General features: G+C 40.2%; 2 protein-coding genes across 7 annotated transcripts in view; one reads left to right on the forward strand and one right to left on the reverse strand.

Moving 5' to 3' along the window:
• The window catches only part of RNF139 (ring finger protein 139), a 36,765-nt gene extending 22,992 nt beyond the window's left edge, over positions 1 to 13,773 (forward strand). Inside the window, exon 2 of one of the 2 annotated variants that reach the window (XM_040625869.1) lies at positions 12,426 to 13,773. In XM_040625869.1, the coding sequence (XP_040481803.1) occupies positions 12,426 to 12,538 (113 nt within the window). In that variant the 3' untranslated portion in view covers positions 12,539 to 13,773. Of the gene's footprint in view, positions 1 to 9,745; positions 10,045 to 12,425 lie in introns of those variants that run through there. The other variant, XM_040625870.1, reaches the window with a different exon arrangement.
• TATDN1 (TatD DNase domain containing 1) overlaps positions 1 to 23,503 on the reverse strand; it is a 42,936-nt gene that overhangs the window by 9,977 nt on the left and 9,456 nt on the right. For 2 of the 5 annotated variants that reach the window (XM_008689329.2, XM_008689330.2), the window contains exons 2-9: positions 22,017 to 22,082; positions 20,110 to 20,159; positions 17,431 to 17,494; positions 15,613 to 15,756; positions 15,464 to 15,506; positions 10,182 to 10,267; positions 10,053 to 10,093; positions 7,776 to 7,852 (exon numbers count right to left, since the gene is read on the reverse strand). In XM_008689329.2, coding sequence (XP_008687551.2) covers positions 7,776 to 7,852; positions 10,053 to 10,093; positions 10,182 to 10,267; positions 15,464 to 15,506; positions 15,613 to 15,756; positions 17,431 to 17,494; positions 20,110 to 20,159; positions 22,017 to 22,082 — 571 coding nt within the window. Of the gene's footprint in view, positions 1 to 7,775; positions 7,853 to 10,052; positions 10,094 to 10,181; positions 10,268 to 15,463; positions 15,507 to 15,612; positions 15,757 to 15,926; positions 16,053 to 17,430; positions 17,495 to 19,007; positions 19,175 to 20,109; positions 20,160 to 22,016; positions 22,083 to 23,503 lie in introns of those variants that run through there. The other 3 variants (XM_040625871.1, XM_040625872.1, XM_040625873.1) reach the window with 3 other exon arrangements.

The following is a 23,503-nucleotide window of genomic DNA, read 5'->3' on the forward strand; positions in this document are numbered from 1 at the left end:
GATTCCTTTCTCTTTAGTTTTTGTGTATCTGTTGTAGGTTTTTGGTTTGTGGTTACCATGAGGTGCATACACAACATCCTATGTTTATAGGAGTCTGTTTTCAGTTGATGTTTGCTTAAGTTTGAACACATTCTAAAAGCACTATATGATTCCCTCCTTTCCAAGTTTTATGTATATGGTGTCATATGTTACATCTTATTTTGTGTAATTATTAGATAACTGATTTTACTTTAATCTTCATACTAGTTTTATAAGTGAATGCTCTACTATCTTAACTATGTTTGCTTTTACCAGAGAAATTTTTTCTGTTTATGTTTTTCTTCTAGTTAGCCTTTTCTTATCTTAAAATGTATGTTTGACATTTCTTGTAAAGACGGTTTAGTGGTGATGAACTCTCAAGTTTTGTCTGAGAAACCCTCTCTCTCCTTGAATTCTAAATGATAACCTTGCCAGGCCAGTATTCTTGATTGTAGGCTTTTTCCCTTCAGCACTTGGAACATATCCTCACACCATTCCCTTCTGGCACTAAAAATTTTAGCTAAAAGAAATCAGCTGATAGCACTAGGGGGTTTCCCTTATATATAATTAGTTGCTTTTTCTTCCTGCTTTAAAGACTCTTTAATTTTTGACCTTTTTATTATGTGTCTTGGTGTGAACGTCATTGGCTTCATCTTGTTTGGGGCTCTGTGTGCTTCCTGGACATCTGTTTCCTCCCCCAGGTTAGGAAAGCTTTCAACTGTTTCTTCAGATTTTCTGCCCCTCTCTTCTCCTTCCGGGACTCCCATAATGTGAATGTTAGCACACTTGATGTTGTCCTAGAGGTCTCTTAACCCATCCTCATTTTAAAAAATTCCTTTTCTGTTCAGCTTGGATGGTTTCCACTACCCTGTCTTCCAGGACATGCATCTGTTCTGCTGTATCCTCTAATCTGTTATTTTTCACTTCAGTTATTATATTATCTCTAATTGATTCTTTTTTTATATTTTCTCTTTTTCTGAGTTCATCCACTCCTTTCATGTTCACTGAGCATCTTTATGACCATTACTTTGAACTCTTTATCAGGTAGGTTGCTTGTCCTGGTTTTGTTCAGTTCTTTTTGTGAGGTTTTGTCTTGTTCTTTCATTCGGAATAAACTCCTGTCTTTTCATTTTGTCTGTTTTTTTTTTTCTTTGTATCACATCAGTTACATCTGCTGGCCTTGTAAGCAGTGGCCTTGTGTAGGAAGTGTCCTGTGGGGCTAAGCAGCATAATATCCCCCACGGTCGCCAGAACCAAGCACTCCAGGGGTCCCATGTGGGCTGCCTATGCCCTCCTGTTGTGTTGCAACTGCTGTGGATATGCTGGTGGGCAGGGCTGTCCCCACGCCCAGCTGGCTGAGAAGCCCTCCTCAAGTCACTGCAGGCATGCTGGGTGGGGCTGGGATAGGACTGTAGCTGGAGCTGCCCACAAGGTGTTGGGGGGCAGTGGTTGCTTTGTGGGTTCACCAACCCCAAACAAGGTGACCACTGGGTGTTGCTGGGCAGGAGCCACTTTGGAAAGGCACCTGCCTGAACTGGAAGGCTGGGTGGAGTGGGTCTGAGGGAACGCCAGGGCAGGGTGAGCTGTGCTACCATGATAGTTGGAGTGTGTCAGAACTGGCTCTTGTTAGCATCAGGCCAGCTAGGCTGGAGAAGAGCAAAAGAAATGGCACCTGTTAGCACTCCCACTCCTGGAGAGATTTTCTACAGATCCCTGCCCCATCAGCACATGCCCTAAAATTAACCAATAAATCTCCTTCCTGTATAACCCAGATGCTTTTCAGACTGCTGCCTCTATGCTGGATCTTGGAGTGACTAATATAGTGTGCTGGCCCTTTAAGAGGAGAGTCTCAGTTTCTTATAGTACCCTGGCTCTGCTGGAGTAAAGTCCTGCTGGTTATCAAAGCCAAATGTGAGGGGGCTTGTCTTCCTGGTGCAGACCCCCAGGGCAGTCAGGGGAGTGGGGGGTACCTGATGTGGGGCTTGCTTCCCTTGCTCCTCAGGAGGACCTCTACACCTGTGATACCTCTCCTGGCTGTGAGTTGCCACACCAGACATTTGGTTCCCTACCATGTCTCTGCCCCTCCCTATACCCTTCTCAGTGTGACTTTTCTAGTGTGGAAGGGCTGTTCTGCTGACGTAATCAATCGTTGTCTGAATGAGCTGCATTACATACAGTTGCCTGGTGTGTCCATGGGAGGAGGTGGGATCCTCCAACCCCACCACGTTCCCTGGTCATGTCAATATGAAGAACAGTTTGCCTTCTGTATTTCTTGCAGGATATCTAGCGTACCCTCTGGAGTCTGGACCAGATTCCGGTTGGATTTTTTTCTTCCTTTTTTGGCAACCCTTTCATAGGTGGTGGTATGATCTATCTAGAGAGGCACATGGTATCTGGTTGTATTTCTGTGATAGGAGGCAGCCAGGGATGCCCAGTGCTTAGACCTCTTAGTTTACTAGGAGCTGCAGAATATTGATAGAATTCTGTCAGCCCTTTATTCACCAGAATACTTGTATAAAAACTCCTGTGTCTACTCTTAAGTACCCAGTGGTAGTTGGTAGAGGGGAAAAATACGTATCTTCCTGTTGAATGTGTTGATTCCCTCACTTTCTCCAATGGTGGTATTATTTTAACACAGACATTCATTTCTAATCATTAAGGAACTCTTTTCATGTTCTTTTTCCTGTAATATTCTGTTCACATTTTATGGATATAACATCTCAGCCTTTATTATATCAGGTCTCTTTTAAAGTTCTTTTCCCTAAATTGTTTCTTCTGTTGTTAATTTTTCTGTTTATCTCAGTCTTTTTCTTTCTGTTGGTTCACCTCATTTATCTGGTGGTCCTTAATTATCAATTTATATTTAAGGAGGCTTGAGTTGCCAGTGTTGTGTTCCCTCTACTTTTGTGAAAACAGAGGACTGATTTACGGCCAGTTCTCTGAGTGGGGAGTCTTACTGGAAGCTCCTTGTGGGACGGGCCAGGACTGGGCATACTGATCCGTAATTTCATTTACAAGTAAGTAGGGAAGGAGCTAACTGAGGCTTTTGCTCCTCTAAATGCTTTCCTCTAGGATCAACATTAGAGTTTCCAAGTCTTGGCTCTCACAATTTGTTCAGTTTTCTTAAGAGATTTCCCTTTGGGTAGAAATGCTTGTGGCACCTGTACTCTGTGCATGGCAATGAATACAGGGAGTGACAGCTCTCTCTATAAAGGCCTCAAATTACCCTAATTTGGTCCTATTTGTCACTAATTCTAAACCCAAAGTCCTCTCTGCGATTCTGTGTGCTAAATTTGCTCTCCCCTCCTCTGGGGCCCTGTAGTCTAAGTGGTCTCTTTCAGAAACTCCAGCCTTGTTTCTTTGCTCTTACACGTCTTCCATTTTGAATACATAGGATTTTACTTTAGAATGATTTTAGGAGTGAAAGGGAAATGTGTGTCCAGTTTGCCATAAATACCAGCCTTTTTATTACTGTTCTCTAGAAAAAAACCAAAACTCCTATTCTCAGCCAGCTTAACAACTGATCAATAGGAGTATTTTCAAAAATAATTCGATATGCTTGATATGGGTATTATTATTATTTTCTTAAAGATTTTATTTATTTATTTATTTATTTATTTATTTGACAGAGATAGAGACAGCCAGCGAGAGAGGGAACACAAGCAGGCGGAGTGGGAGAGGAAGAAGCAGGCTCCCAGCGGAAGAGCCTAACGTGGGGCTCAATCCCAGGACTCCACGATCAAGCCCTGAGCCAAAGGCAGGTGCTTAACGACTGAGCCACCCAGGCGCCCCTTGATATGGGTATTAAATTTAAAACTTCCAGTTATCAAATGAGTTGCATATTTTTTATCTCTTGAAAAGAAATCATGTCTGACTTGGTTGTTTTCTACATATACTCCATGCTTGTAAAAACTGAACTAAATACAGAAATACTATGGAAGAAATATTTTTAAATCAAAGCCAATTATATCTTTAATAAGGTTTTCCATTTAAAGGAGAGCAGCTACATGATTCTGTAGTCAAATTTGAAACTTTCCCATTTTCTTGGAGAAAAATGTTATAATTTAACCCTCAGAAACCAGACTCTATGTCACAGGTAGTGTAGATTAAATTACCATAGCTCAGAGACTCAGATTAAGACTACAATAAATTGAACTTCAGAATAAGAATAGAAATATTGACTGATTAGGGGGGGCGCCTGGGTGGCACAGCGGTTAAGTGTCTGCCTTCGGCTCAGGGTGTGATCCCGGCGTTATGGGATCGAGCCCCACATCAGGCTCCTCCGCTATGAGCCTGCTTCTTCCTCTCCCACTCCCCCTGCTTGTGTTCCCTCTCTCGCTGGCTGTCTCTATCTCTGTCGAATAAATAAATAAAAATCTTAAAAAAAAAAAAGAAATATTGACTGATTAAATGACTCATTAATTCTGAGTTAATACAGGAAAAAAATCTCATGTCATTAAACTTAAAGCCAAATCTTTATAAAGTCAGGGTCATACAGAAATCTCTTAAGACAGATGTACATTTCAAGTTGGTAAAATAAAGGCCTTCTGTCCTCTTCCAAAAAATTTATTTAGGGGCACCTGGGTGGCTCAGTCATTAAGCATCTGCCTTCGGCTCTGGGTGTGATCCCAGAGTCCTAGGATTGAGCCCTGCATTGGGCTCCCTGCTCCACTGGGAGCCTGCTTCTTCCTCTCCCACTCCCCCTGCTTGTGTTCCCTGTCTCACTGGCTGTCAAATAAATAAATAAAATCTTTAAAAAAAATTTATTTCGAGAGAAGAGTGTGAGCAGGGCAGAAGGAGAGAGAGGCTCTCAAGCAGACTCCATGGGGGAGCATGCAGCCTGATGTGGGGCCCAAACCCATGACCCTGAGATCATGACTTGAGCCAAAATCAAGAGACGCTCAACCGACTGAGCCCCCAGGCATCCCTATGGTCTTCTGTTACAAATCATTTCAAAATAAGAAGGAAAAAAACTCCCACATTTTTTGATGAAACTAGGAGATATTTCTGACTCCTAGTCACAAAATACAAACTAGAAAGTAGATGGTAAAATGATAAATGATCTCTATGCACTAAGTGACTTAAGTGCCATGTGGCTGCAGAGAGATACTGAAGACAAGCAAACCAATTCACCCAAGGAAGTTCTAAGAACTGAAAGATCTAGGTACTTAGGCTGGGATAAGGCAAGGGACTGAGTAGGGACTGTTGTAAAAGGTGAGGAACAGAAAAGACAGAAGTCTCAGATTGCTTTCAAGTGAACTGGTACAGAGAGGACCACTTTTGCCCCCCACCCCTGGCCTGAAAGAGAGAAAGGGGGAGAGGTTGCGTGTACAGTCTCTGGAGAAGCTAAGTCAGAGGACAAGCAGCACAGAGGAGTGAAGGGGGGTTAGCACGGGGCTGAAAACAGAGACTGAATGCTGACTGCTCGGTGAGGTCCTCCCTCCGACCTCATTCTGCTCCAGAACACAGGTACATTGAAGAATCCCCACCGTTTTCCCAGCAGAGATCAGAGGAGCCCTCTCTGAAGAAAACGAAGCAACCCAGAAAGATCCTGACAAGCTGACATTTAGGAATCCCTGCCAGCTGTTGGGCTGTCTCCCCACAGAGATTCCAAAGAGCATTTTTCTTAACATTTTAAATACACAGCTTAAGAATTGCCTGACATTTGAAGAAAGTCATGACAGAGACTAAAAGAAGAAAAAGGAACTCAGAGGAAATAAAAGCATCATATGGCAAACAAAAGATAACTGTAATTCGTATCTTGAGAGAGATGGTAAGATGCATCTGCATCTGTCAAACCAGATAACGGCAGGGAAGAGCTTTCTGAGATTACAACCAGAAGCTGAAGTTTTATTACGAAGTTGAAAAATATTTTTGAAAGTAGGGGGAAAAACAGAGATAGAAATTATAGGGGAAAAAAATGAGATCAGAGTATGAGCCTGGGAGGTCCAAAGAAAAAACAGAAAAAAAAAAATTTCCCAGGACTGACAGAGATGAGTTCTAGCTGGAACGGGCCTGCAGAGAGTGTACGAACTCCCGATGACGAACCCACCGAAACACCTTTGTGACGTCTGATGATACTAGAAGTAAAGAACTAAAATATTCCACTGGGAGAAAGTAGTAGGTCATAGAGTATGGACTGGGAATCAGGACAGCCACTGATTTACTGACATTAAACCTAGAAATGGAGCCCTGTAAATTCTCATGAAAATTATTTCTAGTCTCGAATTTTATGCCCAGGAAACATATGAAGTGGAAGGGTTTTTGTTTTTCTTTTATTAACTATCCAGGCAAACTTTCAAGAGCAAAATTAATTCATCTGAAACATGTTCCAGCAAAACAAAACTGAATACATGGGATCTAAAAGGAAGAGTCCGTCACAGAGCAGACACTGCTCCAAAATGAAGAAGATGGGAGCGTAAGGAACTGGACAGGTAATCTAGACAGCCCGATTATCTAGACAGTTTTCCTTATGCGGAAAAACAGAGAAAGGCATTTTACAGAGCTGCTGGAAAGTGTGAGAAGGCTTCCACTTTTGAAGAAAACCAAGTTAATAAAAATGAGGAAAGTTGCTCCAGGAAAATAAAAAAGCAGTAATATCCTACAGTTCCGGAGTCAGCAGTCTTCACACAGACCTAATACTGAAAACACTACATATGCACACAGCCTAAAATTCTGACCTAAGTACCTGACAAGCCCGTGGAGGAAAGAATGCAGGTGACAGGAAAGTGCTGGATTTAAGAACGAAGACGCTCGTACTCCTTAATGGAAACAGAGGGGGGATGAATGAAGAGCTAACCACAACACGTAACACTTAGATATATGACGATAAAGAGCAAAGTGGGCCTCTCTGAAGAAGCTGACTTACAGGTAGACAGCGTGGTGGGGAGACCGTGTTTATAAGTTTTTAGAACTACTTTATAATCCGTTATTCAGGTATTCCTTTCCATAGTGGTTTATTAATGACTATAATATAGAAGCATCTAGGACACATAAATCTGAACTCCAGAGCAAATAATTTCATGGTTCTATTTCCCTGAGGAGATATTTTAGTAAAAAATAATGTAGTCAGCCAAATGGTAGTTTTAAAGGAATGACACACTGGAGAGGGAAAGCCCAGGGACCCAGCGGGGCGAGCTGACTGTACTGGGTTTACGAAGACTGGTGGGGTGTACCAGCAGGAAGGTCAGCGAGTGTGGAGCCAGAGGACACTGGTTCTCACACTGTGAGTTACTTTATATCTGCGAGCCTCAGTTTCTTGGCCTGTAGAGATATATAAAGTGATTATGCCGTAGGAGTCCCCCCCAGGGCAGACATCACTTGTGTATGTGCACACACGATGCTGAGAACATGTATGCTTTAAAGGGATAGAATGACCTGAGAATAAATGGCGTTGCTAGAGAAAGCTAGCTGCCGATCTCAATACAAAACTCTTTTCTGTAACTGCGGCACAGGGTTAGTAGTTTATAACTTGCAAGTTTTTTTGTTTGTTTGTTTGTTTTTAAGAAGCTCTATGACCAAAGGCTTGGACTCCCCACCCCAAGATCAAGAGCTGCGTGCTCCACCTGCTGAGCCAGCCAGGTGCCCTGTAACTTTCAAGTGTTACCTTGCAGGAGTAATGTAGTCTAATTTCTTACATACTTATGGGAATTCACAGGCCAAGATCAATGTGATAAATAAACTCATTTAAATCCTTATCTGCAATTCACCGTAAAACAGAGAAAGGCATTTAATATAAAACAAACTTAAGGACCTACCAACCATTAAATCCTATGTAGAGATCCAAGTCAATCAAGGCAGCTGCTGCTTCCTTCGTACCATCAAATGAATGCACCTAAGGACATACGGGTATAATTTCACTTAACAATTACTCTTTCTTTAAAATCCTAAATAACAATAAGACTTTCCAAGCAAAAATATAGATGCATTAGGGTTTTTTGGACCAGAGGGTTTCAAATGCAGTGGCCCCTACAGTTTTTATTTTCAAATCCAGTCTCACAATTAAAATGAGTCAGCATCTCCACTGATAGGCGGCAAGAGGGGAGACGGCCGCCTAGAATTTCTGTCTGCGGCCGGCTGATGGCTCTGCTCCAGTATTACCATGGCACCTCCAGGAAGGGGACTGGTGGAGGGAGCCACACTCTCAGGCAAAAGCATGAAGTTAAAAATGTTATAAAACCACATAAAGTATATCTTAAAATGTTCAGTTTTTATGTTATGAGATACTTTTTCCTATAAGAGAGATGACTTAAGAGATGAGTTTAAAGATCTATATAGAATTGTGAGAATGTCACTAAAAAAAAGTGAATTGTTACACAGACAGTAATAATCATCTCAGCAGGCCAAAAGGAATGAGATGGCGGTGTTCTCCTTTAAAGATATAGGGATTAAAGCACAGTTTTTCACACTTTGGATGTATTTGTGTCATCAAAACAGTAAGTAACAACACCTCTTTAAATACACCTAACAAGTAGGGGCACCTGGGTGGCTCAGCTGGTTAAGCATCCAACTCTTGGTTTCAATTCAGGTCGTGATCTTATGGGTCATGGGATCAAGCCCCTTGTGGGGCTCAGCACGGAGTCTGCTTGGGATTCTCTCTCTCCTCTCCCTCTGTCCTTCCCCTGCTCGTGTGTGCGTGTGCTTTCAAATAAATAAATCTTTTTATAAATAAATAAGCACACACACCTAACAAGTGATGTCATAAATACAATCATACAGCATCCGGAGTTCGAATCCACTATGAATAGAATAAAACTGTTAGCTGCCCAGAGGGTTTATTCTTCCCCTCAGCATTTCCAACTGACTAGAAAATATATCCTCCACTAATATCAAAATAATTTTAAATAAGACTCTTCATAAACCATTTCAGAAAATTAGTTATACTTTATTCGGCAATCTTTTTTTTTTTTTTAAGTGATCTCTACACCTAATGTGGGGCTTGAACTCACAACCCCGAGATTAAGAGTCACACATTCTACTGACTGAGCCAGCCAGGCGCCCCTTGGCAAATCTTTTTTTGATAAAAATCAAGCACTTAGGTTGGATTTGTTGCTGTTAAGTAAATTCTTCTTTAGAAATAAAGCAAATGGGCTAAGAGGTAGAAACATCAGTCCCAAGGGCATTAATGAGAGCCTCCTAAGCCTCTTCAGCTCCCAAGTCCAGTTCCTAAAGGATAAGCTGCAGGGTCAGTAACCCTTAGATAAAATGTGCACAGCACCACAGAAAACATGATCACGAGCAGTCCGTAAGACACGAAGCAGAGGCTACAGGCTCGAGGAATACAGAAGACACTCTCAAAGCAACACAGTGTGGGTATACAGTAAGTGCTCAGTGCCATTTCCTCTTTCCTTAGTTGGACTTAGTAGGACTGATTTTATATACCTGGATAATAGCTTTTCTGCTAGAGACTAGTAAACTACTCCTGAAATTACAGGTGAAACTTTGTGCATCTGAGAATTTTTCTGAGGCAGATTTTCAAAAGAACCCTTGATCCAAAAAAAGATTTCAAAAACACTGGTTTGGATGCCTGAGCGAAGGCGGATAATATTTCTGAGAACTGACTGAAATGACCACACAGAAGTGTTTGGAGTAGAAGCAAATTACAGAAAGGAGGGGTCTCTAATCAGAGTGGTTAACGGTAAATGAATACAGTTGACAAGAAATTAAGAAGGTAAACCTGAAGTGAGTATTAAAAGACTTTATTAAAACTAGTTTGTACTCTGCTCAGAATTTCAATTGAAAAACAGTGAAGAACGTCTGATGGAAGAGGCAGAGAAAGAGTATCAGCCGCACTACTAAAATGTGAGTAAATCATGGGGTTTTCTTGTGAATGGAATTCTTTATCACTCTTGTACTTTGAACAGAATAAATGTTAACTAAATCAGTGTGATTTATGTATCACATCTGGCTCATAGATGTCCTTCAGTAGGAGGGGGAAAAACATTGACTGCTGCTACCCGAATTACTTCGGAGGCCAACCTGAGGAACAAGGAAGCTTCTGGGCATCATCTAGTAAAAACAACTCTTCTACTTACCACTCCACCCACACACCGGTCTCTGTTTCTTTTCATTATGTCTGTGAATTAAAGATGAACAACTGTTGGCAAATACCTTGCTTGATTTCTGCAAAATTCTTAAATTCTGAGATTTTAGCTTTAACTCACCCAAAAATTCAGCATGTGAGTTCCGACAGTGAAGAAACATTGGTAATTTTGTTTGTTCTGCCAGTTCAAACTGTTTTTCAAAATATCTGTATGGCGCCAAAAAAATTTTCTTTGTTAATTTTTAGTGTGAAAAAAATAATTATGTTAAATATTTTTTTAAGTTAAAGGACTTTTATTATCCAGAGATTATAGGACAGAAGTAGTGAATTCAGACATTTAAAACACATCTGGCTTAGCCAACTTCCTGAAAAGGATACTTCATTTTCTGGGATTACAAATTTTATTTTCAAAAATGTTCGTTAGCTTTCCATTATAACTGCTGGGTAAATTCGGTAGCACTTTACTACTGATCACTAGAAATAGAGACCTATAATGTTTAAGTTTACAGTGATGGAAGCTGTTCCCTTATTTTTTTTAAGATTTCATTTGAGAGACAGCTAGAGCACGAGTGGGGGTTTGGGGGCAGGGGAGGTAGCAGGAGAGGGAGAAGCAGGAGCAGGGAGCCTGACGTAGGGCTCAATCCCAGAGCTGAAGGCAGTCACTTAACCGAATGAGCCGCCCAGGTGCCCCTCAAATAATTACTTTCATCTAGCTTTCCCACCAAACCCCAGCACATGAAGCAGACACCCTCCCATCACCTGTGGGACCCCTTCCCTGCAGCATGTGTTGGAGGTGAGGAACACACCACCAGCCTCTTGCCCCGAGAACTGGCTGAGCACCGTCAGTGGGAGTCCATTCACTCCAGCAAGAGGCCAAAGCTTTATACTGTTTTCCATGTGCTGTTATACAAGAAATTACTACCACTAAACGCAAGGATTTATTAAATAAATATAAATAGCACAAAAACAGAAACACTCTATTTTTCAAAGATATAAAAATTACATGATAAAATGGCAGCTATGAATGTTTGGAGAGTACTTTATAAAAAGGTTTTTCAACTGCCACATACCATTGTATCATCTGATCCACAAAATAATCCTAGAATAAGACAAGAGCTGGTGTCAGGGGACGTAGGACTTCATCCAGGATCACAACACAATGTGACAAACTTGGACCCAGAACTTGAGTGCTCTAATTCTAGGTCCCAGTCAAAATGACTAAAAGTTGTGAGATTCCAAGAAGCCTTTTCTGGTCCCACAGCATAATGACAATAGCCAGATATAACGGGGTGGGTGTTCCGGGTCTTCTCAGCGCGGGGCTCACTCACTGTCACTCATGGTCATGTAGTTCAAATGAAACCAGGAGTTACAGACAGTAAGCATCTTATTTTCCTGCAGGAGTTTACCTCTTCTAGGCACCTTAAATTTAGGGAACAATTTCTCGGTGTTTAGTTTAAATCTCTTTTGCTATATATTCCTCTATCTTGTCTCCTTGAAATACAAGACAACCATTTTTCCTGGAGTACCCCTTTGTTCTCTTGAAAATGCTAACTTTTAAAATTAGAAACGTAAGTGTACTTCTTAAATAGTTTTCATAATGTTGGTGGGTCTTTGCCTTTTTTCACCCAGTGTTTAGGCTTTTAAATCACCTTTTCAGGTTCTGCTGGGCTAGAATAAGCAAAAATAATTTTAGTTAACAAACTGCTGAAATTTCACAGTGTAGGAAATAGAAATGAAATCTTGAAAGAAAAGTCACTATTTCCATAACCTCTGAAGTATTTCAAATGTCAGCAATGAAGTGTGCTCCAGTCATTACGTAAACTTCACCGTGGATCTGGCTTCTGGCTACACACCGCACACACACTCCACGTCACGCTCCCCACTCTACACGGATCATTTCTTTCACACACAATTCTATGTACAAAGCCACACAACCGAGCCACAGATTTACAGAATCTAATGATCCCCTTGGAAATAAGCCTGCCTATCACAGCAGGCAAAAGTACAAATTATGAAAATAACAGATGTTCAAGCAGCGTGCCTCCAGAATTCTGCATATGAGAAAAGAAAGGTCCGCGCACTCGAGCTAGCTAGGTGTCTTAAGAAGGCCAATTGTTCCTAATGACATAAATTGACGATAACCAGTGCTTGACATTAAGTACCTATTGTCTTTAAAGAAAAAAACCCACCATGGTAACTAGAAATAGCATAAGCTACAGGGCAGCAGAAACTGGCACCTATCAAGAGGTTTCTCTGCTGCTTTTTAATTTCATATATGAAAAGCACTGTTTACTTGACTTAGATATACTCATTTTAGTGGAGCTGTGATTTGCTTCTGATTGTATTCCTGCTTCTTAAATTTTAGGGTCGACAATAACTGAGGACAAGGGCTTGAAAAGGTCAGCTTCCGAAGTAGCTGTTAGTAATTCAGATTGCGGCAACTCCCGAATGCCCAGAGCCTCACAGCAGCGCACCTGAGTCCACAGAACTGAGCCCCGCTCTGGACCGGCCGATGGCAAGGACAGCCTGCCTCATCTCTGAGGGTCCCTAAATCCCCAAACGATTATTTTGAAATCTTGTCTGATGTTGGATTTCTTTTTCCAAAACAGACATGCACCGTATTAACATTTTAAAGCCCCAAGAAAAATCCCACAGCAAATTCCTCCCACTCAAGTGAACCAAGCTCTCAACGTTCAACAAGAAAAGGGAATGTAGCACCGGGCAGAAACTGAAAATACAGGGCAGGCTTCGAGGATACCCCTTCCATAGCAAACTCCAGCTTCCTCGTTTTCATGCTTTTTGGTTTTTTTGCTCTTCAGAAAAAATACTTTTCAAAAACCCCAAAGAGAAAGTATAGACTGTGTTTTCTTTAGGATGAAATTATTTCTAAGAATACCACCACAGCCACAATTTACGGAGCACTGACTTTGTGCCAAGGATGCTACTATGGGCTTTACCAAATGTTAAGAAAGGTAGGAGGTATTATCTGCATTTTAACGATGAGGAAATTGAGATTTACAAAGAGACATTCAGCCACGAATGGCAGTTACGATTCAAACCCAAAGCTGCCGATTCTACAGGGAACTACTCTGCAGTTTCGCATTGCCTTTACTTACCAGGAGGTCTCAACAGTACTTTCGGCCACTGTGTCTACTGCACATGAGTTCTGTCTTGCCTACTAATCCATCACACCATTTTCTACTTGTCTCATACATTTTTTTCTGACTGCATTTTTACTTAAAAAACAAAAACAACAAATCATACACTGGTTAATTGTCTCAGATGGTATAAAAGAGCAGCTCAAAATCTAAATTCTTCCAAGAGAAGATTCAACAGTAAAAGTTGAATTACAGGCTTTTTATCCATGCTGCTTTCCAGGAATCAGAAAGACCCTTTTCTCCTTATTAAAAACTCTGAACATTTACGGAGTACCTGCCACGCGCTGAGAGTACGGCGTATGGTGCTATGGGCACGACATGAGTGAGACTGGCTATGTGCCTCTGAGAACTCAGACACTAGCCTATTGTGGGACGGGAAGGGGTGACATAAACATATTCCAGGACAATGTGAGAAATGCTGAAACAAGTATAGAGCACCACGTGTGCAGGGAGGGAGCTGCGGCTGGAGAAAGGGAGGGAGCATCGGCTGGAGGAAGGGAGGGAGGATTCCTACTGGTGTGGTTTTTCACTAAATCATTTGATGTTTCACAATTTAAAGAAATCTCAAATTGAACTGCTCATCTTCTCAAAATTTATACCATACTTTAGTATGTTCTTAGCTTTATCTACTCTGGAAGAGGCCTAGCTCACATCCCCTCACCTTGTTAACAAAGCTTCCCTGACTCCCCCAGAAAGTCCTTCCCCCCTACTGTCATTCGCCTTTTTGTTAGCACTTTCCAACCCATTTTAATTATTTATTTCCTCTCTTGTCTATAAAGACATCAGAACCAAGCCTATTTGTATTTCACTGCCGAGGCACTTGGTAATCATCTACTGAATGAATGGAGTTTCAACTCTCTAGTACAGATTAACACCTGGGCAACTGGTGTCTGTGTTCCAGCATAAATGATATCCTGCTATACAGATTAAGTTCTGAGCTTAAGGTGGTGGTGGGAATATCCTCAGAGCAGTAAAACCGAACTACCAATGTTTTCGTTAAATACAAAAACATGGAGTTTAAAGTATTGAGGTTGCATTTTAGAATCCGTCTGAACGGGGGCTCTTGAGGGACTGACACGGCCCTGGATTGTCACACCCCACACCGTCTGTTTGCTTCGCGAGGTTCATCTTGGCCAAAAAACAGACTCTAAACTGGAGGAATTATGGTCTGGGCTTAACCTAAGAAACACAAACAGCCAGCTGTTTTTCTATTTAAATGTGAATATGTGATCTTTTAAGGTAAGTGAGTAACCTAGAAATGATATTCAAGAGAGGTTAAGGATTTAGTAATCCCGCTGGTAATCATGTGAATGTCCCTGAAAACCACAGCATCATACATCACTGAACAGCTCTGAGAGGGTTTATTCTCATGTTTTATCACCTGGATAATTAATACATTGTTTTTGAAATGCAACAAAATACTCATGTCTTAAATTAAGTCTATGACCTAATTTTTCTTTTTGGCCTGTAACACTACCCACCAGAATGCTGACAGAAGCTCCAACTGAAAGGTATAGACAGTGGGTTGTAGGAAGTCTACAAGGCTTGGGAACTTTGGAGTTTTCTGAGAAGCTACCACTCTCCACATAGCTCCTGTGAAAAGACCCTCACATTCTAAGTGCCCGGCAAGAGTAGGTTTTTCCTGCTTTGGTGACTGATCCTATAATCTCTTTTTAATACCCCTTGCTCTTAAATCATGCCCCCAACTGAATTTAAATCATTTCATTGGAATGGCTCATGCATGAATACATTTATGAAGCAAAGAACAACAAAAGTCTCCATCATGTAAAACTCATCCCTTATTTCTACCATTACAATTAAGTTAGATGGTTAATCAATTAGGAACTATATGCTTCCAACCCTAATGAATTCCATGCAAATATGCATGGAATTTATTTCACTTAACTTTTGATATATAAAGGGAAAAAAATTCTGATGCTTAATGCAACTACGTTCTGAACAGATAAAATCTATTTTAAAAAATCACTCTTAAGATTTTACAATAATTTCTTTTTTTTTTTTTAAGGTTTTATTTATTTGACAGAGATAGAGACAGCCAGCGAGAGGGAACACAAGCAGGGGGAGTGGGAGAGGAAGAAGCAGGCTCCCAGCAGAGGAGACTGATGTGGGGCTCGATCCCATAAGGCCGGGATCACGCCCTGAGCCAAAGGCAGACGCTTAACCGCTGTGCCACCCAGGCGCCCCAGATTTTACAATAATTTCTAAAGTCAAAAAATTTCCTTACTTGAGTTGAGTATCTTTGGGACAGAACTGTAGTCGGTCGAAATCTTTAAAAGATTTAAAAAAAAAAAAAAGAACCAATAAACAACTCATTAACTTGTACAGAACAAATCACTTTCAAAGCCACTCTAACAGGGCTAGGTTGGCACTTACCCAGTCCACACTCCCCTATTGCTACAACTTTCCCCTTATTGTTTTCAGCAAGATGTAACAACTCCGTTAAGTAAAGATCAGGGTCATTCTTTTCAAATTCATCACATCTTGTAGGATGACATCCAACTGTACTGAAAAACATATCTAGCACAAATAATGTCTTAGGATTAATTTCAAAATATTTTTCATATTTTATTTAATATGCAAAAATGATAGTACAAATAATTTCAACTGGTTAGTTTTTAACAATAACTATAAACTATTTGAACTATAAGAATTGTATAAGGTTAATCATATGATAAGTTTTGGAATACCTTAACAAAGCAGGACATGATTGTGAAAGTTGCCTTAACATATTGTTAAAAAGAATGAATTCAATCCAACTCTTTCCAAAGCTTGATATTTACCGAGTCTTGTAGAATAGAAAATGAAACAATTTCCTGGAGAATGAAAGGTCATAACCTAATTATATCTTTTATATTCACTATTCACATCACTGTCTTGTTTCATGTATTTAATATAACAAAATGTATTTCTTCCCCTTAAAAAGGGTGACTTAAAGAGATGGAAGGGGTTTTTTCTTTTTTTTTAAGATTTTATTTATTGGAGAGAGAGAAAGCAGGCGAGTGAGCACGCGTGCACGATGGGGGGTCAGGGGCAAAGGGAGAGGGAGAAGCAGGCTCTCCACTGAGCAGGGACCCCAACTCGAGGCTCGATCTCAGGACCCGTGGGATCATGACCTGAGCTGAAGGCAGACCCTGAACAGACTGAGCCACCCAGATGCCCTGAGATTTGTTTTCTATTAAAAAATAAAGCTCACTTATTTGGAGACTATACCTTGATAGCTGTGTATGGAACACAAATATGAAGTCAAAAAGGGCTTCTGAGTGGCTTGCACCTGAACCCACGGGAGAGGTGGGGAGCCTTCTTCAGCCTCTCCTGCAGGTGTTTACATACAAACGGAGGCAGAGATTTTAAAGCAGTGAGGAGATAGGTACAGGAAGAGGAGTGAAGAGGACTGATAGCCGAGCTTCAAGAACTTTTAAAAGCATCTCTCTTTGGGGATAAAAAGTATGGAAGACAAGATTCTTATACCCCCAAGAAAAAGTGTCAGTGGATTCTGACGAGAAGTATGCATTTTAGAAAGATTTCCATAAAAAATAACTTTTAATAAGTAAATCAGTATTTTGAAAAATAACAGAATGCCTAATTCTTCAATGTCTAGCACAAGAAGCGTGCATGCCAAAACACAAAACCAAAATAAGTTAGGTAAAATGAACGCCAGATAAAGGAGATGTTTTCTGTAACTAGAATTTCCTTAGGAACCAATTCCAAAACTTCACAGATTTTAAATAAATGCAAAATATATGAACATAAAGTGAGCGTAGGAAAGATTACATATTATTACTTGCATTCCTGGGGCTTTACAATAATGGTCTGCATGATAAATATTTAATAAATGATCCTTCATTAAAACAGCAAATAAAAAGCAACTCACATCTTAAGCACATGACAACATACAAAAATCTTACATCAGGAATATGTGACGCTAAACTGTATACCCAGTGAACTTAATTCTCATTAACTATAATCAAAATAATCGTTAAGTACAGTGAGAGAGAGGGTTTAATCAAACATCTGTTATACCAGTGGGCACTTAGACTTCTTGCATTTTAATCACGTCCCACCGCAATCAGTCTGTTTTCCTGTTATGTCTACGGTCACAATCCATCGTATTGTACCTGAGGCGGTTTTTAGAAAGATTTCTTCAAAATAACTTAACTTATACTTTGGGGGGTAAAACTAATATAAGGATACCATTTGTTTGTGCCAAATGTAGTGCCTCTTTACTGTCCTGCAGATTTCCACCTGTAATCATAAACTGAAAGAGAAAGAAATAAAATAAGCCTACTTGAACAGAGTATCAAGAACCGTTTCCCAAACATGCCTTCCTGCTGCTTTTTTCCAGAATGCTTTCCTCTCTTTGACTGTCACACACTTATGCTTCCTTTAAAATATGGCTGAAAGGTCATCTATTTAGAGTGGTCCCTGAGCACCCCTCTCCACACATACAAGCATAGATACAACACAGAATTTGTCACTCCTTCCTATTAAAATGTATTCACATATCGGTTTTTCCTTTCACATCAAGAGCCCCTGAAGGACAGAGATCACATTACGAAAGACTGAATAACTGAAGGCTTCACAGTTCTCCAGGTGTGGTCCCAGAACCCCCGGAGGAATGTGAGGTCAAAACTATCTTCATAATAATACTAAAGATGCTATTTGCCTTTTTCACTCTCACTCGGCCCCAGTGTGCAATGAGATATTCCAGAGGCTACATGATGTGTAATATCACAACAGACTGACTGCAAAAACAGATATCCAAGTTCAGCTGTCTTCTATTAAGAGCCAGACCTTCAAGAGAGGTTTAAAACAAAAAAAAAAAGAAAGAAAGAAAACAATTCCACTCACATCACATTTTTCCGGTTTGGAAAATACTTATTTTTCATAAAAATATACTGCTTATGTTATATATGGTTTACTGTTAATAGACATTTTACATTCCTCTTAGTTTTAATTTCCAGTATTAACAAATAAAACCCACATAAACAAAAGCTCTTTGGGTCTTCAGTAATATTGAAGAATGTGAAAGGGTTTTGAGACCAAAAGTTTGACCATCACGAGATTAACATATACTGAATTCTTTGCAAGGAAACGTATGGCTCCTGGCAGAGAGCAGGCTTCTAAGGAGGCAGGCGCAGGGTCCGCCGGCAGTCAGAACTACTGTACTAAAAGGAAAATGTCACAGAGAGCGATGTGTGGGTGCTAGCTGCTGACGGAGTGCTGAAGTGTGCGTCCCTCTAAAGAAGGGACTCACTAAGCACATGGATGTAGATTTTTTAAAGCATCTCACTTCAAGCGCCTGAGCTAAAATGAGAATTCCTTCTAGGTACCCGCCCAAAGAGAAAACATGCCAAACACAGGAGGAAGTGCAAATGATGAAGAGACGTTCTCATATAGCAACCTATGCTTCTAATGCAAATGTGCATTCCATGGATACACAGCCATTATTAAATCCTCACCTGCTTGTAAAACACAGGGTATAAGATATCAACAAAAATATTGGGAGAACTTGACTGTTTACTAACACTACCTAACTCTTGAATACAAGACCAGGGGCCCACATCGAGTATTTCAATTCTGTAAATTGGAGAGTATTCAAGTGTATCTTTTATTTTATTTTATCTATAATTTTCCCAAATAGATGAAAAAGTAAGGACAAGACCAGAGGATGTAATTTCCTCTCCCAGGTCACAATGGTGATATTAGGATGACGGTGGCTTCCACCATAAACCTAACAAGAGTAAAGGGTGTTTACGCAGGTATAATACCAAGTGCTTTGCACTCCAGCTTTAAACTCTCACAACAACTCCCTTAATTAGGCACTACTATCATCCTGGAGAGAGCAGCACCCATGTTACGAAGCTCTGAAGGATGAAGCCGGGGCTGGAACCCAGCGGTGTGAGGCCGTACTGTGCTTTTCATCGCTACAGCGTAACTGCAAGACACGAAGTTAGATTCCAATTAGGAACCGCATTTGAGTAAATTCCACTTCTGTCTTCTTGCATCGCTGTGTGTACGTTTCCAAATGTTAGGATTAAACTACTCATGGCTGACACATGAAAATTTAGGAGCTTGGTATTTCAGAGCCTGCAGAAAAGCATTTTATAAAGTGATTACCAAGCAGAGAACGACTGCATAAAGAGAAACGAATGCTGTAACTCTGATCCTTTCTTACTACTTGTGAGCAGTGACTCTACAGCGTAGAGCTGGGACTGCGGAACCAGGAGCCAGCAGGGTTCTCTCTCACAACCGACGTAATTCAACTGAGAAGCCGCAGCCACCAGGTGTCCTGACACCACACTGGGGAACTTAACTTGACGTGTGCATATGTGGGCTAGCTTGATATTTTTTAAGAACACTAATTAAAAAGTATCTATTCAAGGACTTTGACAGAGCTAATATTCATTTGCTTAGAACTCTCTAAAAAGTAGAATTTGCCTGATAATCAAATTAGTACTGTAAAAATTAAAGTGTCTTCTCAGTTATCTGAATAGGTATATCCATACTATAAAAGCTAAACTTGGTGACAGTTACAGGTCTTTCTGATGACCACTGAATTCTAACAAATGCTAAGTTATGTCATAAAATTTATTAAGAGTTGCATCTGGAGGAGCCTAGGAATTCAGATTGCTTTTAAACATTTCTTTCAAAGAGATTTTGCCATTTGCCACATTTCTGCCCACAAAGAACTACCCAGCATGAGGTCCGGGACACTTAAGTTTTGATATTTTACTTCATGTACTTGCTAATATTACTTGTGGACGATACATATCCCAAAATGTCAAGCATGGCATTAGTCAGCTCTTTCTCTCGTATTCTAGAGTATCTTAAGCAAAATTTAATTTTTTAAAAAACTTAACAAAAAGTTACCTTTTTAACACCAATCTGGACAGCTCTCTCTATTACATCTTGTAAGTCATCTGTAAAAAGCAAACCCCACATTAAGAAAACATGGTTAAAAAAAAAATTCACTTACTTATCCCTTCTTGAAAGAAAAATACACAGAAAAAATTATATTTACCAAGTCAATACTGTTTGATGAGTACTTATATAGTAATAATCAGCAATAACCCCCGCCAAAACAACCCATATAAGACAAACTAGATGACTAGTTATCCATTTAATTGTATTTTATTCTGTTCAGCAAAAGGGAGAAAAGTGACAAAAATCAGGAGGGTCAAACGAAAGGTGAATTTGCTCACTACAATTTAAGTCACTTGCTTTAAGTTTGAAAGTTGTTGGTACTGTATTTAAAACAATCATTAAAATTGTTATTTTTACGAGGCTTTTCAAAATATATCTGTAACGCCTCCCAAAACATGCTAAAACATCTCCTCTTCGTAAATTTCGTTAATTCCCATCCCATTGAGGAAGGATAATTTTTATTTTCTCTGACAGTTTTTTGTCCCCAAAATTTCTTGTTAAGTACCAACAAGCTTTTCCGGGGAGAGCAATAGAAAGCTAAGCTTTAAGAGGCTTGAGGTAAATGGACAACAAAATCAAACCGTTCTATCATAAAAATCCACTCATTATTTAATTATCACAGTAAATTTAGTTAGAATTCAATTATTTCTAGAGTAGCTATAAAATTTCTTTTAGACAAAAACTATGAATTTAGTGAACTTATTCTAAGACGACTAGTTTTGATAAATACTATAAACCAGAGTGCTGAGATTGATGACAATAAAACTTATTTCACAAACACACACATACATACAGAGTCACAAAGCGGGAAATCTATTAAGTGCTACAAGGGCAAGAAAATCAGAATATAATTTATTCAATCATCTGCAGTACCTAACATCTTATAAACATAAAACAAAAACATTATCTAAACTTCTAAATGAAGTAGAAAAGCTAAGTTTTGCGGTCAGGCTTATGAAAGAAAGCCAACGTCTAACTTTCTTCTTTCAAGCGGCATCTAGCATTCCCAGTACTCAGAGAAGCTTCTGCTGAGTATCACCTAGCAGCGGGAGAATTAGCTCGGACTGAACTGTTGAAATGTGCAGTCCCACCTCACCCAGACCACAAGACCGAATTTTCCTGTCTGCATTTACGTAACAAGTACAGTAATTTTCTGAGACAATATTCATAAACCAGTTTGTTGGAGAAATTCTCCTTTCAAAAACGTGTTGTCACCATCATTTCCTGCTTCCTCACCTCAGCTGACAAAATAACGCTCTTTGAATGAACCTGATGTGAGAAGTATAAGCCATTTTGCTTTTGGCTAAGCGTTCCATCAGTCTCTGAGAAACCACCGTCTACTCCCACCTGTACCGTAGGGATGTGGGATCTAGCAGGATGTGGAGGAAAGGGGGGAAGGCAAGACAGGGAAGCTGGACAGCAGCACGCCTGCGCCTTAGCCACTCGGTCACTCGGCCGAGAACATTTCCAAGACTAGGTATTGGAGTGATGTTCAACTGCACGTGTTGTTTTTGGTTACATGCCCTAATGTTCAATTGCTTAAAAGACTAAACAATCAACTGTTGTTTGGCTTTTATGCATTTCTATATTCGAAATTATAAACTTCCTCAGAAAAGGAGGCCTTGGTAACACTGTTATTACAGGTGCTTTATAAATGCTCATGGTTGTGATTGACCCAAATAGCTTATGAATGTTTCACTTTGTTTATAGTTTTAAACTATATGCATCCAAGATGCAATAATAAATCCTTTAATATTTCAATTGTAAAGTGGATTATGCTGTTCATGATCTCCTTGAGGCAGAAAACTCGTCATCATAAAGAAACTATTTATCTTAATAAATGAAACATTTACCTTGATGCTTCTGAACTCCCCTATAAATTCCTCTGAACATAGGATCTGTCAAGTTGATACCAATATCTGTGGAAAGCAAAAATAAATAATTATTAAGAGCTTCTATTTTAAACTTCTCTGTTAAATAAAAGCTCCTGTCACTAAATTTTTCATTCACTCAAACAAAATCTAAGTACCTACCCCTTGTCAGTTACTGTGCTAGACACCTTGGATACAAGGAGGAGGAAGACAGAATCCTAGCTCTCAAGAAACTCACTGCAGAACTGGGAAGGCAGACACATTAACAGACAGTTAAGAAATAATTACAAGTAGGCACTGGCACAGTGGGGCACAGATGAGGAACACACCCAACCTAGTCTGGTAGATGGCCCATGAGCTTCCAGAAAGAAGGGATCCCCGAACTGAATCTTAAAGGGTAAGTTAGAGTTACCCAGTAGAAGAGGGGAAATTGCAGATGAAGTAGGAGCAATGCATCTGGGGTGTGAAACAGCAGTGATTGTGCGGAGCTACAGGCTGTCTGGCTGCTGGAGAGAAATGTAGGGAAGGGAGTGGCCAGAGAAGTCCGGACTCGGCTATGTTACATTTGTCTTTAAAATACTAGATGCGGGGCGCCTGGGTGGCACAGTGGTTAAGCGTCTGCCTTTGGCTCAGGGCGTGATCCTGGCGTTATGGGATCGAGCCCCACGTCAGGCTCCTCTGCTATGAGCCTGCTTCTTCCTCTCCCACTCCCCCTGCTTGTGTTCCCTCTCTCGCTGGCTGTCCCTGTCTCTGTCGAATAAATAAATAAAAAAATCTTTAAAAAAAAAAATAAATAAAATAAAATACTAGATGCGACAAGAAGGACAGATGACTCTTAAGCAGAGGAGTTAAGATTTGTCTTCTGGACATCTCATTCTGTATCTCTGCAGAAGATACGATTTGAAGGGGGCCAATGGAGTCAGCGTCTCTCATTTGGAAACATGCAAGAGCTCATATTTACAATGAGGAGAACCTGAACTGGGGTGATATAAGTAGAGATGCAGAGAACAGAATAAATTATTTTTTTTTCACCAAATACTATGACGACCAAGTCTGTGTCCTTACTATGTAAGGAGTTAGGGGATACAGAAGGGAGTAGGACCCAACACTTGGTCCCTGCCCTCCAGGAATTCATGGTCTCTATGCAAACTACAAATATAATATGTATTTGTGATATGTTAGACTAAGCAACACAAGGCAAGAATGTTTTCTTATTGCTACATTCCTAAAACCTAGCATAATGATTGCCACATTGTAGGAGCTCTACACATTAGTCTATAAATGCTACGTGCTTGGGAGCGCAAAGAGGGGGCATTAACCATTTTGGCAAAGAGGACGAGAAAAGCCTCCCAGCAGCTGGATCTTGAACAAAGCTAAAGCTTATAAGCTGACAAACCGAATGGGCATTTGACAACACGGCTGCATGCCGGCGCCTACTGTATCTGGAAGACGGGAAGAAATTCATGGTG

This window comes from Ursus maritimus, unplaced genomic scaffold (genome assembly GCF_017311325.1).
Source record: "Ursus maritimus isolate PB19 unplaced genomic scaffold, ASM1731132v1 scaffold_9, whole genome shotgun sequence".
NCBI classification, from domain to species: Eukaryota; Metazoa; Chordata; class Mammalia; order Carnivora; family Ursidae; genus Ursus; species Ursus maritimus.